General features: G+C 37.7%; 1 protein-coding gene and 2 non-coding genes across 52 annotated transcripts in view; 2 read left to right on the top strand and 1 right to left on the bottom strand.

Moving 5' to 3' along the window:
* Nucleotides 1-14,413, top strand: part of R3HDM1 (R3H domain containing 1) — a 194,255-nt gene that overhangs the window by 120,187 nt on the left and 59,655 nt on the right. For 32 of the 50 annotated variants that reach the window (XR_010129562.1, XM_019022125.4, XM_055380828.2 and 29 more), the window contains 2 exons: nucleotides 531-833; nucleotides 10,133-10,256. Coding sequence is in view for 49 of the 50 variants with exons in the window: in XM_019022125.4 (XP_018877670.1) it covers nucleotides 531-833; nucleotides 10,133-10,256 (427 nt within the window). In the remaining variant the exon portion in view is untranslated. The remainder of the gene's footprint in view (nucleotides 1-530; nucleotides 834-10,132; nucleotides 10,257-14,413) is intronic. The other 18 variants (XM_055380799.2, XM_055380836.2, XM_055380816.2 and 15 more) reach the window with 1 other exon arrangement.
* On the bottom strand, nucleotides 5,295-5,397 carry LOC115933940 (U6 spliceosomal RNA). The gene has a single exon (XR_004069766.1). It is a non-coding gene; the product is annotated as a U6 spliceosomal RNA (small nuclear RNA).
* On the top strand, nucleotides 14,228-14,336 carry MIR128 (microRNA mir-128). Its single transcript, NR_106295.1, has one exon. It is a non-coding gene; the product is annotated as a microRNA mir-128 (primary transcript).

Consider the following 14,413-nt stretch of genomic DNA (forward strand, 5'->3'; position numbering starts at 1 on the left):
AAAGGACTGTGTAGTTGGATTTTATGTATTTAATTTCTGCAAATAATTTTCGTGGTTAGGGATACAAAAATGCATAGAATTTGCATTTTGCCTTCTAGGAAGAGGGGAGATAGTTTAAAGCAAATACTAATTAGTACCTTGCTCATTGCTTGGTCTTTGAAGTCCTTTCAGAAAATATTAATTGTATAATATGAACTTGGCCAATTTCACTTCTACATTCTAATGTTGCTTTCATCTTCATTTAAATAAATGTCTTCATTTTTTAATGTGAAATGTTGTACCCTACTCTTTTCTGCATGCTGTACATCCCCATTAGATATATTTTTTAAATAATTTATAATTTATAATAGTCAACAATAGAGTTGTCATTTTTTTGAAGCTTCACCCTATTACATAATTGCTGTTGTTGATATATATAATTTCCATAATGTGTACTATTGCATCTTATTTAAAAATAGGAAGTATTTTTCTTTGATAAGTTTGGCCTATGTGTAGAAGGCTTACTAATTTTTGACTTCTTCCTTTTTTAGCAGGATAACCTAGGGTCTCAGTTTAGCCACATGAGTCTTGCTCGCCAGCCATCTGCTGATGGTTCTGACCCTCATGCCGCCATGTTCCAGTCCACTGTGGTTCTTCAGTCTCCACAGCAGTCTGGTTATATCATGACAGCAGCCCCTCCACCACATCCTCCTCCACCGCCACCACCACCACCACCTCCTCCTCCCCTACCACCTGGGCAGCCAGTCCCTACTGCTGGATATCCTGCCTCTGGTCATCCTGTCAGCCAGCCTGTGCTCCAGCAGCAGGGATATATTCAGCAGCCATCACCACAGGTATATTGCTTTTTAACCTTTTCTTTCTTGTGGAAACCTCTCACTTAAGATCAGTTTTAACTTCAAAGAACTTATTTTTAAATTCTCATGAAGAGAATTTGTGAGAGTATATAAACAAAGCATATACTCATCTTTCCACCTCTGGAGATTTTCACGCACATGCTAAGCAACCATATGACAGGTAAATGCTCCAGTTGGTTGGTAAAGTATGTTAGCTTTGAGGGGTTTTTTTTCTGAGAGGTATGGGTTTCTAAAAAACTAACCTAAGGGAAACACAATAAAGTGTAAATCCACTGTAAAAATAAAATGGTAAGGCTGGGCACAGTGGCTCACGCCTGTAATCCCAGCACTTTGTGAGGCTGAGGCCGACTCACAAGGCTGGGCTTGAGCCTAGGAGTTGGAGACCAGCCTGGGCAATGTAGCGAAACTTGAATATTTAACTAACTTTTAATTTCTGAAACAGACCCCACTTGGTTATGATGTAGTATCCTTCTTATATATTGTGGGATTCCGTTTGCTAATATTTGTTAAAGATTTTTGCATCTATGTTCATGAAGGATATTGGTCTGCAGTTTGTTTGTAATATTTTTGGTTGTACTATCCGGATGGTAGTAGCCTTAAAATGAGTTGGGCATTGTTCCCTCCTCCTTTATTTTCTGATGGTGTTTATGTAGGATTGATGTTATTTCTTCTCACATGTTTGCCAGAATTCACCAATGAATTCATCTAAAGCTGTAGATTTTTTGCAGGGAAGGTTTTTAAATTACAAATTTAATTTCTTAGTAGATATAAAATGATTCCAGTTCTCTTTTTCTCTTTGGACTAAATTTCATACTTTGTTTCCGTTTCATGTTTCAAATTTGTTGTCATAAAATTGTTGTTAATATCCCCTTAAGCTTTTAATGTTTTTAGGATCTTAGTGGTATCCCCTTTTTATTTCTTGGTATTGGTAATTTTGCTCTCTCTTTTTTGTTTTTTATTAATTTAGCCAGTTGATTTATCAAGTCTTTTGATGTTCTTAAAAAAAAAAAAAAAAAAAAAACACGGGCCAAACATGGTGGCTTAATGCTTGCAATCCCAGCCCTTTGGGAGGCTGAGGCAGGCGAATCACTTGAGGTCAGGAGTTCGTGACCAGCCTGGCCAACATGATGAAACAAACCCCTTCTCTACTGAAAATACAAAAATTAGCTGGGCGTGGTGATGCACGCCTGTAATCCCAACTACTGGGGAGGCTGAGGCAGGAGAATCACTTGAACCTGGCACATGCAGTTTGCAATGAGCTGAGATTGAGCCACTGCACTCCAGTCTGGGCAACAGAGCAAGACTCCATCTCAAAAAAGAACAAAGGTTTCATTAATTTTTATGATTTTATTTTCAGTGATTTTAGATTTTTCTTCTAATAGAAGTTTTTAATGCTATAAATTTCTTTTTTTCTTTTTTTTTAATGCTGCAAATTTCTAAGCACCATTTTGGTGCTATCCACAAATTTGGATATGTAGTATGTTAGTTATTATTTAGTTTAAAATGTTTTCTCTTTTGAGAGGATTTTTTATGACCCATGACTTACTTAGAAGTATGTTATTTAATTTCCAAATACTTAGGGACTTTCTAAATACCTTTTGTTATTGATTTCTATTTTAATTACATATGGTCAGAGAGCTTACTCTTTTAAGATTTCAGTGTTTTGGGCTGGACACAGTGGCTTATGCCTGTAATCCCAGCACTTTGGGAGGCCAAGGTGGGCATATCACTTGAGGTCAGGAGTTTGAGACCAGCTTTGCCAACATGGTGAAACCCTATCTCTAATAAAAATACAAAAATTAGCTGGGCGTGGTGGTGCACACATGTAATCCTAGCTACTCGGTAGCGTGAGGCAGGAGAATTATTTGAACCCAGTAGGCGGAGGTTGCAGTGAGCCGAGAATTTGTGTTCTAATATTTTAGTGTTATGTGGTTTTTTGTTCAGGGTTCTTTTGTGGGGCAGGGCATTTTGATTTTTTTATTGAAATTCACATAATATAAAATTAATCATTTAACCATTTTTATGTGAACATTTTAGTTGCATTTGGTACATATTCACAGTGTTGTACAACCACCACTTCTGTTTGGTTCCAAAACATTTTCATCACTCTAAAAGGAAACCCCGTATCTGTTAGGCAGTTGCTACTTGTTCCCCCATTTCCCAGCCCCTGGCAACCACCAATCTGCTTCTGTCTCCTATGGTTTTACCTATTCTGAATACTTCATATTAATGGAATCAGGCAACATGTTACCTTTTGTGTCTGACTTCATTCATTTAACATAATATTTTCAAAGTTCATCCACATCGTAGCATAGGCACACACACACACACACACACACAGTGGCACACTATTCATATTTCAAATGTATTCACACTTAAAAATCTGTTCACACTATTCATTCTTTCCCTTTTTATCCATTAATTGAAATTTGGAATGTTTTCTTTCTTTTTTTTTTGTTGTTGTTGTTGTTGTTGAGACAGAGTCTCTTTTTGTTGCCCAGGCTGGAATGCAGTGGTGCAATCTCAGCTCACTGCAACCTCCGCCTGCCACGTTCAAGCGATTCTCCTGCCTCAGTCCCCCTAGTAGCTGGGATTACAGGCGTGAGCCACCATGCCCAACTAATTTTTGTATTTTTAGTAGAGACGGGGTTTCACCATGTTGGCCAGGCTGGTCTCAAACTCCTGACCGCAAGTGATCCTCCCGCCTCGGCCTCCCAAAGTGCTGGGATTACAGGCATGAGCCACCACACCTGGCCAAAATTTGGAATGTTTTCATCTTTTGTTTCTGTAAATAGTGCTGTTTTGAATATGTAGGTACATGTATTTTTTTAATATCTGTTTTCAGTTTTTTGGAGTATGTGTGTATATAAAGTGTGTGTGTGTATTTGTCTTTTTGTTATTGAGCTAAGAGTTCTTTATGTATTCTGGATACTAGACTCTTGTCAGATAAGTGATATGCAATTATTTTCACTCATTGTGTAAAATTGTCTTTTTAGTTTCTTAATAATGTTCTTTGATGGACAAAAGTTTTTTAATTTTGGTAAAGTTCACTTTATCCATTTTTTCTTTTATTGCTTGTGCTTTTGGTGTCATATCTAAGAATTGGTTGTCCTGTCTTTTAAGTGCTTTATGTTTTTAGCTCCTAGGTCATTTATCCATTTTGAGTTAATTTTTGAATATGGCGTGAGGCAAGAGTTCATCTTCATTCTTTTTCAAGTATATATCTAGTAATTCCAGCATTATTTGTTGAAGATACTTTTCTTTCCCCATTAAATAACCTTGGAATCCTTGTCGAATATCCTTTGACCATAAATGTAAGGGTTTTTTCCTGGGCTCTCACCTTACCCCATTATGTATTTCTATCCTTTTGCCAGTACTACATTGTTTTGATTGCTGTGGCTTTGTAGTAACTTTTAAAAATGGGAAGAGTGAGTACTCCTACTCTGTTCTTTTTCCTTTTCTTTTTTTTTTTTTTGTTTTTGTTGTTGTTGTTGTTGTTGTTGAGACGGAGTCTTGCTCTGTCGCCCAGGCTGGAGTGCAGTGGCGCGATCTCGGCTCACTGCAAGCTCCGCCTCCCAGGTTCACGCCATTCTCCTGCCTCAGACTCCCGAGTAGCTGGGACTACAGGCGCCCGCCAACACGCCCGGCTAATTTTTTGTATTTTTAGTAGAGACGGGGTTTCACGGTAGTCTCGATCTCCTGACCTCGTGATCCGCCCGCCTCGGCCTCCCAAAGTGCTGGGATTACAGATGTGAGCCACCGCACCCGGCCTACTCTGTTCTTTTTCAAAATTGTTTTTAGTATTTAGGCTCCTTGCAATTCCATATGATTTGAGAATGGGCTTTTCTGTTTCTGCAAAAAAAGACCTTTGGAGTGTTGATAGGTATTGCGTGGAATATGTAGGTCTCTTTGATATTATTGCCGTATTAACAATACTAAGTTTTCCAGTCTTAAATGAGCGTGGGATGTTTTTTCGTTTACTCTGGTCATCATTGATTTCATATTCTATTGTTTTGGGATTTGTCTATCTCCCTTTTGAGTTCTATCAGTTTTTTATAGTATTTGAAGCTATATTAAACAATTTATATTTATCATGTCTTCCTGATATATTGACTCATACATAACGTTTTTCTCTGTCTCTAATAGTATTTCTTGAAACCTATTTTATCTGACATTATAGTGTCATTCTTTTGAGTAACATTTAAATGGTAGATCTTTTTCTATCTTACTTGCAACCCCTATATTTAAAGTGTCTTTCATTTATGGTTATTAGTTGGGTTCTGCCTCTTTATATAGTGATTGGAGTGTCATTAGACCCTTTAAATTTAATATATTTTTGACATGGTTAGATTCAGGTATGCCACATTGCTATTTTTTTATTTGCCCTATCTGTATTTTATTCTACTTTCCTGCATTTTATATTATTTGAACTTTTTTTTTTATAATATTGAATGCTTTATGAATTTCCGTGTCATCCTTGTGCAGGGGCCATGCTAATCTTCTCTGTATTGTTCCAATTTTGTCTTTTTAGGTACATCCCCTTGAATTTTCTGAATGTGTGTGTTTTTCTAGGGAATGTGTTACGTACCTTTACCTTATCAAAATCTACTTCAAGTTAATATTGAAATTTCAAGTAAAATGTAGCAGCCTTTTAACAGTATAATTCCATTTACATTCTCTCCGTCCTTTTGCTGTTGTTGCCATATACATTGCATCTCTATATATTATATACCAAAAATAGTGTTAATAATTTTTGCCTTAAAAGAGATATTGGCAGCCGGGCACAGTGGCTCACGCCTGTAATCCCAGCACTTTGGGAGGCCGAGGCACGCGGATCACTTGAGGTCAGGAGTTCGAGACCAGCCTGGCCAACGTGGCGAAACCCCATCTCTACTAAAAATACAAAAAGAAAATTAGCCGGACCTGGTGGTGGGTGCCTATAATCCCAGCTGCCTTGGGAGGCTGAGGCACAAGAATTGCTTGAACCTGGGTAGCAGAGGTTGCAGTGAGCTGAGATCGTGCCACTGCACTTCTGGGCCACAGAGCAAGATTCCATCTCAATTAAAAAAAGAGAGAGAGGTATTGGCTAGGCACAGTGGCTCAAGCCTGTAATCCTAGCACTTTGGGAGGCCGAGATGTACGGATCACTTGAGGTCAGGAGTTCGAAACCAGCCTGGCCAACATGGTGAAATCCCATCTCTACTAAAAATACCAAAAAAAAAAAAATTAGCCAGGTGTGGTGGCGGGCACCTGTAATCCCAGCTACTCGGGAGACTGAGGCAGGATAATTGCTTGAACCTGGAAGGTGGGGGTTGCAGTAAGCTGAGATTGCGCCACTTCACTCCAGCCTGGGAGACAGAGCAATATTCTGTCTCAAAAAAAAAAAAAAAAAGATACGTTTTTTAATTAAAGGAAAATAGCTAAACTCAGGATTTAGATTACTTTCTGATACCTCCAGGAACAGTTAAGGGATCCCATATGTATTGTGTCTATGTTAATGCTTCAAAGACAGGAGATCTACAGTAAACTTGAGTGATTCTTGGCTAAAAACTAACCTAGGAATGTTATGCCTGGCTGGTTTTCAGATGAGATGAGCACTCTTTAAAATCTCCACAGATCTCTGTTCTTTTTGCAGATAACCCAATCAGAAGAGCAGAATGTGAGTGAGCCCATGACACTGTTAAAGTTAACTTACCCACATACTTCTGTAATACTGGATTAGGTATTTATTCTTCACCCCAAACTAGGTCAGATTAAGAGAACTTCATTACTAATACTAATAGCTCTGGAAGGAAAAATAAATCAAGATGGTCTTGATGGCATTTTAATTTGCATTAGAAATATGGTCATGCATCATTTAATGATAGAGATACATTCTGAGAAATGCATCTCTAGTGGGTTTTGTTATTGTGTGAATGTCACAAAGTGTATTTACACACACCTTGATGGTGTAGCCCTCTACACACCTAGGTTATATGGTATAGCCTACAAGCTACAAACCTGTGCAACATGTTACTGTACTAAATACTGTAGGCAATTATATCACAATGGTAAGTATTTGTGCATCTAAACATATGTAAACATAGAAAAGGTACAGTAAAAATATGATATAAAAGTTTTGTGGTTTTTTGTTTTGTTTTTTTCTTTTTTGAGACGGAGTCTCGCTCTGCCGCCAGGCTGGAGTTCAGTGGTATGATCTCAGCTCACCACAACTTCCGCCTCCCTGGTTCAAGTGATTCTTCTGCCTCAGCCCCCCGAGTACCTGAGACTACAAGGCGCGTGCCACCACGCCCGGCTAATTTTTTGTATCTTTAGTAGAGACGGGGTTTCACTTTGCTGGCCAGGCTGATCTCAAACTCCTGACCTTGTGATCTGCCCGCCTCGGCCTTCAGAAGTGCTGGAATTAACAGGTGTGAGCAACTGTGCCCGGCCAAAAGATTTTTTTAAATGGAACACCGCTATAGTGCACTTAACCATGTATGCAGCTTGCAGGACTGTAAGTTGTTCTAGGTGAGTCAGTGAGTGGTGAGTGAATGTGAAGGCCTGGGACATTTTACTACTGTAGACTTCATAAACACTCTTAAATTAGGCTACATCTAATTTATTTAATACATTTTTCTTTCTTCAATAATAAACTAACCTTAGCTTACAGTAACTTTATAAACTTTTTAATTCTTTCACTTTTTTATTCTTGTGTAATAAAACAGCTTAAAACACAAATACACCATACAGCTCTACAGAAATATTTTCTTTATATCCTTATTCTAAAGTTTTCTTTTATGAATTTTTAAATTTTCTTTCTTTTTAATTTTTTTTAATTAAAAACTAAGGTGCAAACATGCATATTAGCCTAGGCCTACGCATTTCAGGATCATCAGCATCATTGTCTTCCACCTCCACATCTTGTCCCTCTAGAAGGTCTTCAGAGGCGGTAACACACGTGGAGCTGTCATCTCCTATGTGGAGCTGTCATCTCCTATGATAACAATGCCTTCTTCTGAAATACCTCCTGAAAGACCTACCTGAGTCTGTGTGTGTGTGTGTGTGTATGTATGTGTGTGTGTGTGTGTGTGTGTTTGGTTTGGAGTTGTTTTTTGTTTTTTGAGACAGAGTCTCACTTTGTCACCCAGGCTGGAATGCAATGGCACGATCTTGGCTCACTGAAGCCTCGACCTCCCAGATTCAAGCAGTTCTCCCACCTCAGCCCCCCAGGTAGCTGGGACTACAGACACGCGCATCACACCTGGCTAATTTTTGTATTTTTTGTAGAGACAGGGTTTTACCATGTCGCCCAGGCTGATCTTGAACTCCTAAGCTCAAGTGATCCACCCACCTGAGCCTCCCCAGAGTGCTAGGATTACAGGTGTGAGCCCCTGCCCCTGGCCCTGAATCTGTTTTGTAGTTTTTAATAAGTAGCAGGACTACATTCTTTTTTTTTTTTTTTTAAGACAGGCTCTTGCCTCTGTCACTCAGGCTGGAGTGCAGTGGTGCAATCACTGCTCACTGCAGCTGTGACCTCCTGGGTTCAAGTAATCCCCAACCTCAGCCCCTGAGTATACAGGACTACAGGCGTGTGCACCTCCACACCTAGCTAATTTTTTAATTTTCAGTAGTGATATGGTCTCACTATGTGGCCCAGCCAGATCTCAAACTCCTGGGCTCAAGCGATCCTCCCGCCTCAGCCTCCCAAAGTGCTGGGATTACAGGCGTCAGCTGCCATACCCAGCCCAGAAGGACTACATTCTGAAATAATAGTTAAAAATATTGTAAATACATAAACCAATAACAGCCATTTATTATCATTACCAAGTCTTATTTATATACTGTCTGCTATACTTTTAAACAACTGCTAGCACAGTAGGACTACAGACATGTGAGTGATGTATTGTACTATGACATCACTGGGTGATAGGAATTTTTCAACTCCTTTATAATCTTAGGGGGTTACCATCATATATGCAATCTATCATTGACCAAAATGTCACTTTGTGACACATGACTGTATGAGAAAAATTAAAGAATGGAACCAGTATAACTGTGCATTAATGTGGGAGTGGATAAAGTAGTTTATACAATGAATGTTGTTTAGCAGTTAAATTGAATGAGCTAGCTGTATATGTTTCAGTAAAGAAAGATGTCTCAAAAACAACATGAATTGCAAAATGAGTTTCATGAAGTTATATGTAGTTGAGTTTCCCTTATTTGAAAAGCCTGGGACCAGAAGTTTCAGATTTTTTTTTTTTTTTTTTTTTTTTGGATTTTGGAATATTTGCATATATACAATGAGATATCTTGGGATAGGGCCCAAAGTCTAAAACCAAGTTCACTTGTGTTTCATATACATCTTATACACATAGCCTTAAGGTAATATAAGCCATATTTTAAATAATTTCATGCATGATGTAAAGTTCTGACTGTAACCTGTCACATGAGGTCAGGTGTGGAGTTTCTTTTTGAGTACTGACATGACATGATGCTTTTGGCATCATGTTGGTACCCAGAAAGTTAAAGATTTTGGAGCATTTCAGATTTTGGACATTTGGATTTTTAAAATACTCGCCCAGGCTCAGTGGCTCATGCCTGTAATCCCAGCACTTTGGGAGGCTGAAGTGGGCAGATCACTTGAGGGCAGGAGTTTGAGACCAGCCTAGCCAACATGGTGAAACCCCATCTCTACTGAAAACACAAAAATTAGCTGGGCATGGTGGCACATGCCTGTAATCCCAGCTATTCGGGAGGCTGAGGCAGGAGAATCATTTGAACCTGGGAGGCGGAGGTTGCAGTGAGCCAAGATGGCAGCACTACACTCCAACCTGGGCGACAGAACGAGACTCCACCTCAAAAAAAAAAAAAAAAAAAAACCTAAAAATAAATAAAATAATAATACACGTATGGATAATAGATATATAGTAAATAGATATATACTGTATAGTAAAATCACCAACTACAGAATAATGGCTTCTATGGAAGTTAGAATAAAGGAAATAGGGTGAGTCTTTAGCTAATTCAGTAATGTTTGGTTTTGTAAGAGAGAGAGCTGAAGCAAATATGGCAAAAAAAATTAAAATCTAAATATGATTGATGACACATTGGTTATATTTTTATGCATACTGTATGTTTGAATTTTTTTTTAAATTTCAGTTAAATTTAAGAAAAATCAGTTTTCCAATGATTAGTGCTAAAAAGAATTATTACTTATTAAACTCTGACCTTCCTCACAGAAAAACACATGTAATGCAAGTAAAATTGATTTTTTCCTGCAATATTTATGATCCTAGATGCCAGCCTGTTATTGCACTCCAGGCCACTATCACTCCAGCCAACCTCAGTATCGCCCAGTCCCTTCTGTTCATTACAATTCACATCTAAACCAACCACTGCCACAACCTGCGCAGCAGACAGGTGAGTTGTGTTTCTTATGTCATAACTTCTGAGCCACGTTTTTTTCCATCTTCTATTTCAGTGTTGCTCTTAAGATAGTACCTACTCAGTCTCTCAGGATCTCGAATATGTTCATACATATGAGTTTGCAAACCAATGAGATTAAAAGAGTGAGCAAATCTTAGCATCCTCTGGAAAATACCACAGTGTCACGTCTACATGCTAAAGGGTTGGGAGCTGTACTGGGAATATCTTAAGCAGTTTGTTAAGTGGCTGCCATCTCTCACTGCCATTGAGATTGAAACTGTCTTTGCAGCCTGATGAATCACCTATGGTAACAGCAAAAGAGAGGCAAGGCGAGGCAAGGTGACTTATGAATGGCTAACCAGAAGCAAAGATCAAAACCACCTAACTTGGATTGAGAACCCTAGTCTAGGGATGATATTTTGATCTCTTAGTAGGCATGCCTTTAAAAGAAATGATGTACTTAGCATATTTTCTGTGTTTTGCTTTTCAGTTTATTGATTGATAGTGAAAAGTATTTTTAAACCAAATACAATCTAAGGCCACTTAAATGAAATTTATTAAAACTCAGCATTGTTTTTGTTTTAGCACTTTGCAGATTTTCTTCAAGCATTCAGTGAAAACAATTTTGATCTCAGTGTATAAAACTATCTTATTGATTTTTTAATGAACTCATTTCTCTATATGCTTCTCACCTAGATGTGTACTTCCCAGATGTTTAATAAGGTATTTATTCAGCCTTTTATAACTCTAGGAGTTGAAGTAGAATTTTATCATTGGTTTCTTTAGAGCTTTCTTAACTGCTTATCACTATTGGAGGCTCCCTGACTATGTGAGTGTGACTCACTGAGGAACCCATAACCTCCACCTCCACTGAGGCTGTTTACTGCTCTTGATATTGTGTGAAACTCGTCAGGGTTACCACCAGTTTAGGAGAAGCATCTCTGCACTGGCCCATCTGATGAATAGTAGTCATACTTTTCTTTATTGTTGCAGTCTTCAGTGATCGTGATTCACTAACTTTCTGTGCTAGATATAGTTCATGCTTAGCATAGCCATGCAGGATAACTTCCAGGTCCTTAATCTGTTACCCTTAGGAGTTGTCTCGTTGTTAGTTTACAGGTTCTCCCCTTTTTAGTATGTTACTAGCCTTGTATTGTACATGTGACAAATGTTCTTCCAAAGAACATTGAATACAAACATTGGTCATTTTAGCCAAGTTAGAATTTTAGTTCCAAGCTACCTAAAATTTAATAATACAGTCCACGTCAAATAATGTAAACTAGTATATGATATAATTTCAAAGGGTATCAAAAGTTATTCTCTATTCGTGGGAACATTGGTTGTGGTACTGCTCATTAGCTTTATATACATTGGTGTTTTATTCAGAAACAATTTTCTGAATTTTTCTGGACCTCAAGTAATAGAATTTTCATATTGTTTTTTCTTGATTTTTTTCTTCCAAAATTATAACACAGACTGTAGCTGATGCCATAATAAAGAAATGTACCTTCATGCTACTGATTTAAATATCCTTGCGTGTGACTAATTAACTTAATTCATTAGTACACTCTATTAATAAGGCGAGCAAAAATCCTTTGTTCTGTGTTTGTGTTAGCTTACTAAATTTGTTCTTCAACATGGCAAAATTTTTATCCCTCTCCATGGTCAAACCGCCTATAAAATCACTTTCAATCACAGGTTGGGACTAGTGTCCTAGTATGTATGCCTCTCTGCCAAAAAAAAAAAAAAATGACACTTAATAGAATTCAACTAAATATGCCTGATTGGAGGTGAAAACATCTATGTGACAGATAGCATGTGTTTATCATTGGTGATATTTTTAACTGTGGGGTTTTCTCTGATGCTAGTTATGATGAGAAGGAGTAAACAATAAATCAGGTTGCATCTGGATAGTGCTACAGGCACAAAAAAGAGAATCATGTCTTTGAAAAATGTTTGACATTGTGTTTGACTCTTATGAGTCAGTCTTAATATAACACTTTATAAAAGCTAGACTTGTCCTTTCAGCTGTTTTATATAGTATCCTCTTAACTTACAGCTTAAGTTAGTTGACTCATTCAGTTTGAAGAATAAAAGGAATAAATCCTCAAAGCATTCTTATCTAAAAGAGAAAGGAATTTTGTTATGCTAATAAGTATCATAGAAAATTTTCCTTTAAAGAAAAGTTCAGCAGGGCCAGTGCCAACTGTTGTGTTGGTAATTGTATTGAACCTTTTCGTAGAATTAGTGGGGATTTGAACTCTTTTTTGAAAGTTATAATCTAAAGACTTTTTTATAGTTAGCTCATCATTAATTTTTATGTCAAAACTTGCAGAAGGCCAGGCGTGGTGGCTCACGCCTGTAATCCCACCACTCTGGGAGGCCAAGGCGGGTGGATCACCTGAGGTCAGGAATTTCAGACCAGCCTGGCCAACATTGTGAAACCCTGTGTCTACTTTAAAAATACACACAAAAAATTAGCCAGGCATGGTGGTGCACACCTGTAATACCAGCTACTCGGGAGGCTGAGGCAGGAGAATCGTTTGAACCTGGGAGGCGGAGGTTCCAGTGAGCTGAGATGGCGCCACTGCACTCCAGCCTGGGCAACAGAGTGAGACTGTCTCAAAAAAAAAAAAAAACTTAACAGAAAAGTGTGCATTTATGTTTGTATGTGCCCTAGTGTAGAAAAGTAAAATGTACTGGGAAATTAACATGATAGTTTATTGTTTTTGAGTTTTTTTACAGGTATATAGCAATTACTATCTCATAATTTACATTTTTATATGGAAACATACTTCTGGGTTTCCTTTTGGTTTTTATTTTCTTACCTCTCTACATTCCACTATCCCAATCTGATTAAAAATGAGAAATACTTTTTCATATCTCTTATATTTTTATTTCTTGTCAAACAACACTTGCTTACCTCACAGTGTCAAGAAGCATGTTTTTTTTTAATTACATAAAAGGGTGAAACTAATTATTGAACCAAATAACGAAAACACTAGTAGATTTGGAGCAATTTTTTTTCACTGTGGCACAAGTAATGTTTAAATGTTTGTATTTGAACTTAAAGAAATTTTGCCCTAAATTAACAAGCCCAACTGAGCAAAGTATTTTTAGACCAGATAGGGTATGGGCAGTAGAAATACAGGATCTTTCATTATTTTTCCTTTGGTGGATAGGGAGGAGGCTGGGGAAATATCTCAAGGATAAAATGCTCTAGGTCTTTTATCCATGTGTGCCAGTAGACCACAACTGAAATCAGGACTAACATTACTGCTGGGGAAATGAATGTACTAGTCTTTTGTTATGAATGTGAAACTACTGAACTGTTCATTCAAAACAAGGTTGAGTAAACCCCTGTCAACAGAAACAGAAGAAACCCTGGCTACACACTTAAGACTTTCTGAACAATGCACTGTATAATGGGAAAGAACAACAAAATAAAAGTCAGAATCCTGATGGCCCTTAGTCATTTGTAACAGGTGTTAGGCATATCACTTAAAGCCACTGAGTTTCAGTTGGACTCATTTGCAAAGTATGGAAGTTTTACTGTGTTGTCTATTGAAGCCTCTGTGTACTCTAAAACTCCATAATTCTTTGTGTCTCATGTGAGTCATTTCTAGTTCTGAAAGGTAGAATAATAGAGAATTGGTTTGTAACAGCTTGGCAACCAACTGTCAATAACTGGAGTCAATGAAAGCAACTATTTCAAAAGATCAGATTACTTACCAGTTTCACTAATAAAGATTTATTACTTTAAACCTTTATCATAAAATGTATGCTTTGAATACTGTGAAGTACACTGCATATAAGGAGTGTGGTATAGTATAAAGAAACTTTCTGCAGGTAGTAATTATAGTGAAGATTTTAGGTTTACAAAGCCCTAGCTGTTTTCTGTGTAGCTTTTATTATTCTTACGACTCTTGAAAAGTTTGTAGCTTCACCATATACATTTAATATTTTGCAATAATTGGCCTTGTTCCTGAGCTGTTGGATTCGGGGCCGTAGCACTGTCTGAGAGGTTTACATTTCTCACAGTGAACCGGTCTCTTTTTCAGCTGCTTCCTGGCTTCTTTTTACTCAGGTTTCCACTGCTTTTTTGCTTTTTTTAATGCTGTATGAAGGTGTTAACATTTGTTTATATTTTT

Source organism: Gorilla gorilla, chromosome 11 (genome assembly GCF_029281585.2).
Source record: "Gorilla gorilla gorilla isolate KB3781 chromosome 11, NHGRI_mGorGor1-v2.1_pri, whole genome shotgun sequence".
Lineage (NCBI taxonomy): Eukaryota > Metazoa > Chordata > Mammalia > Primates > Hominidae > Gorilla > Gorilla gorilla.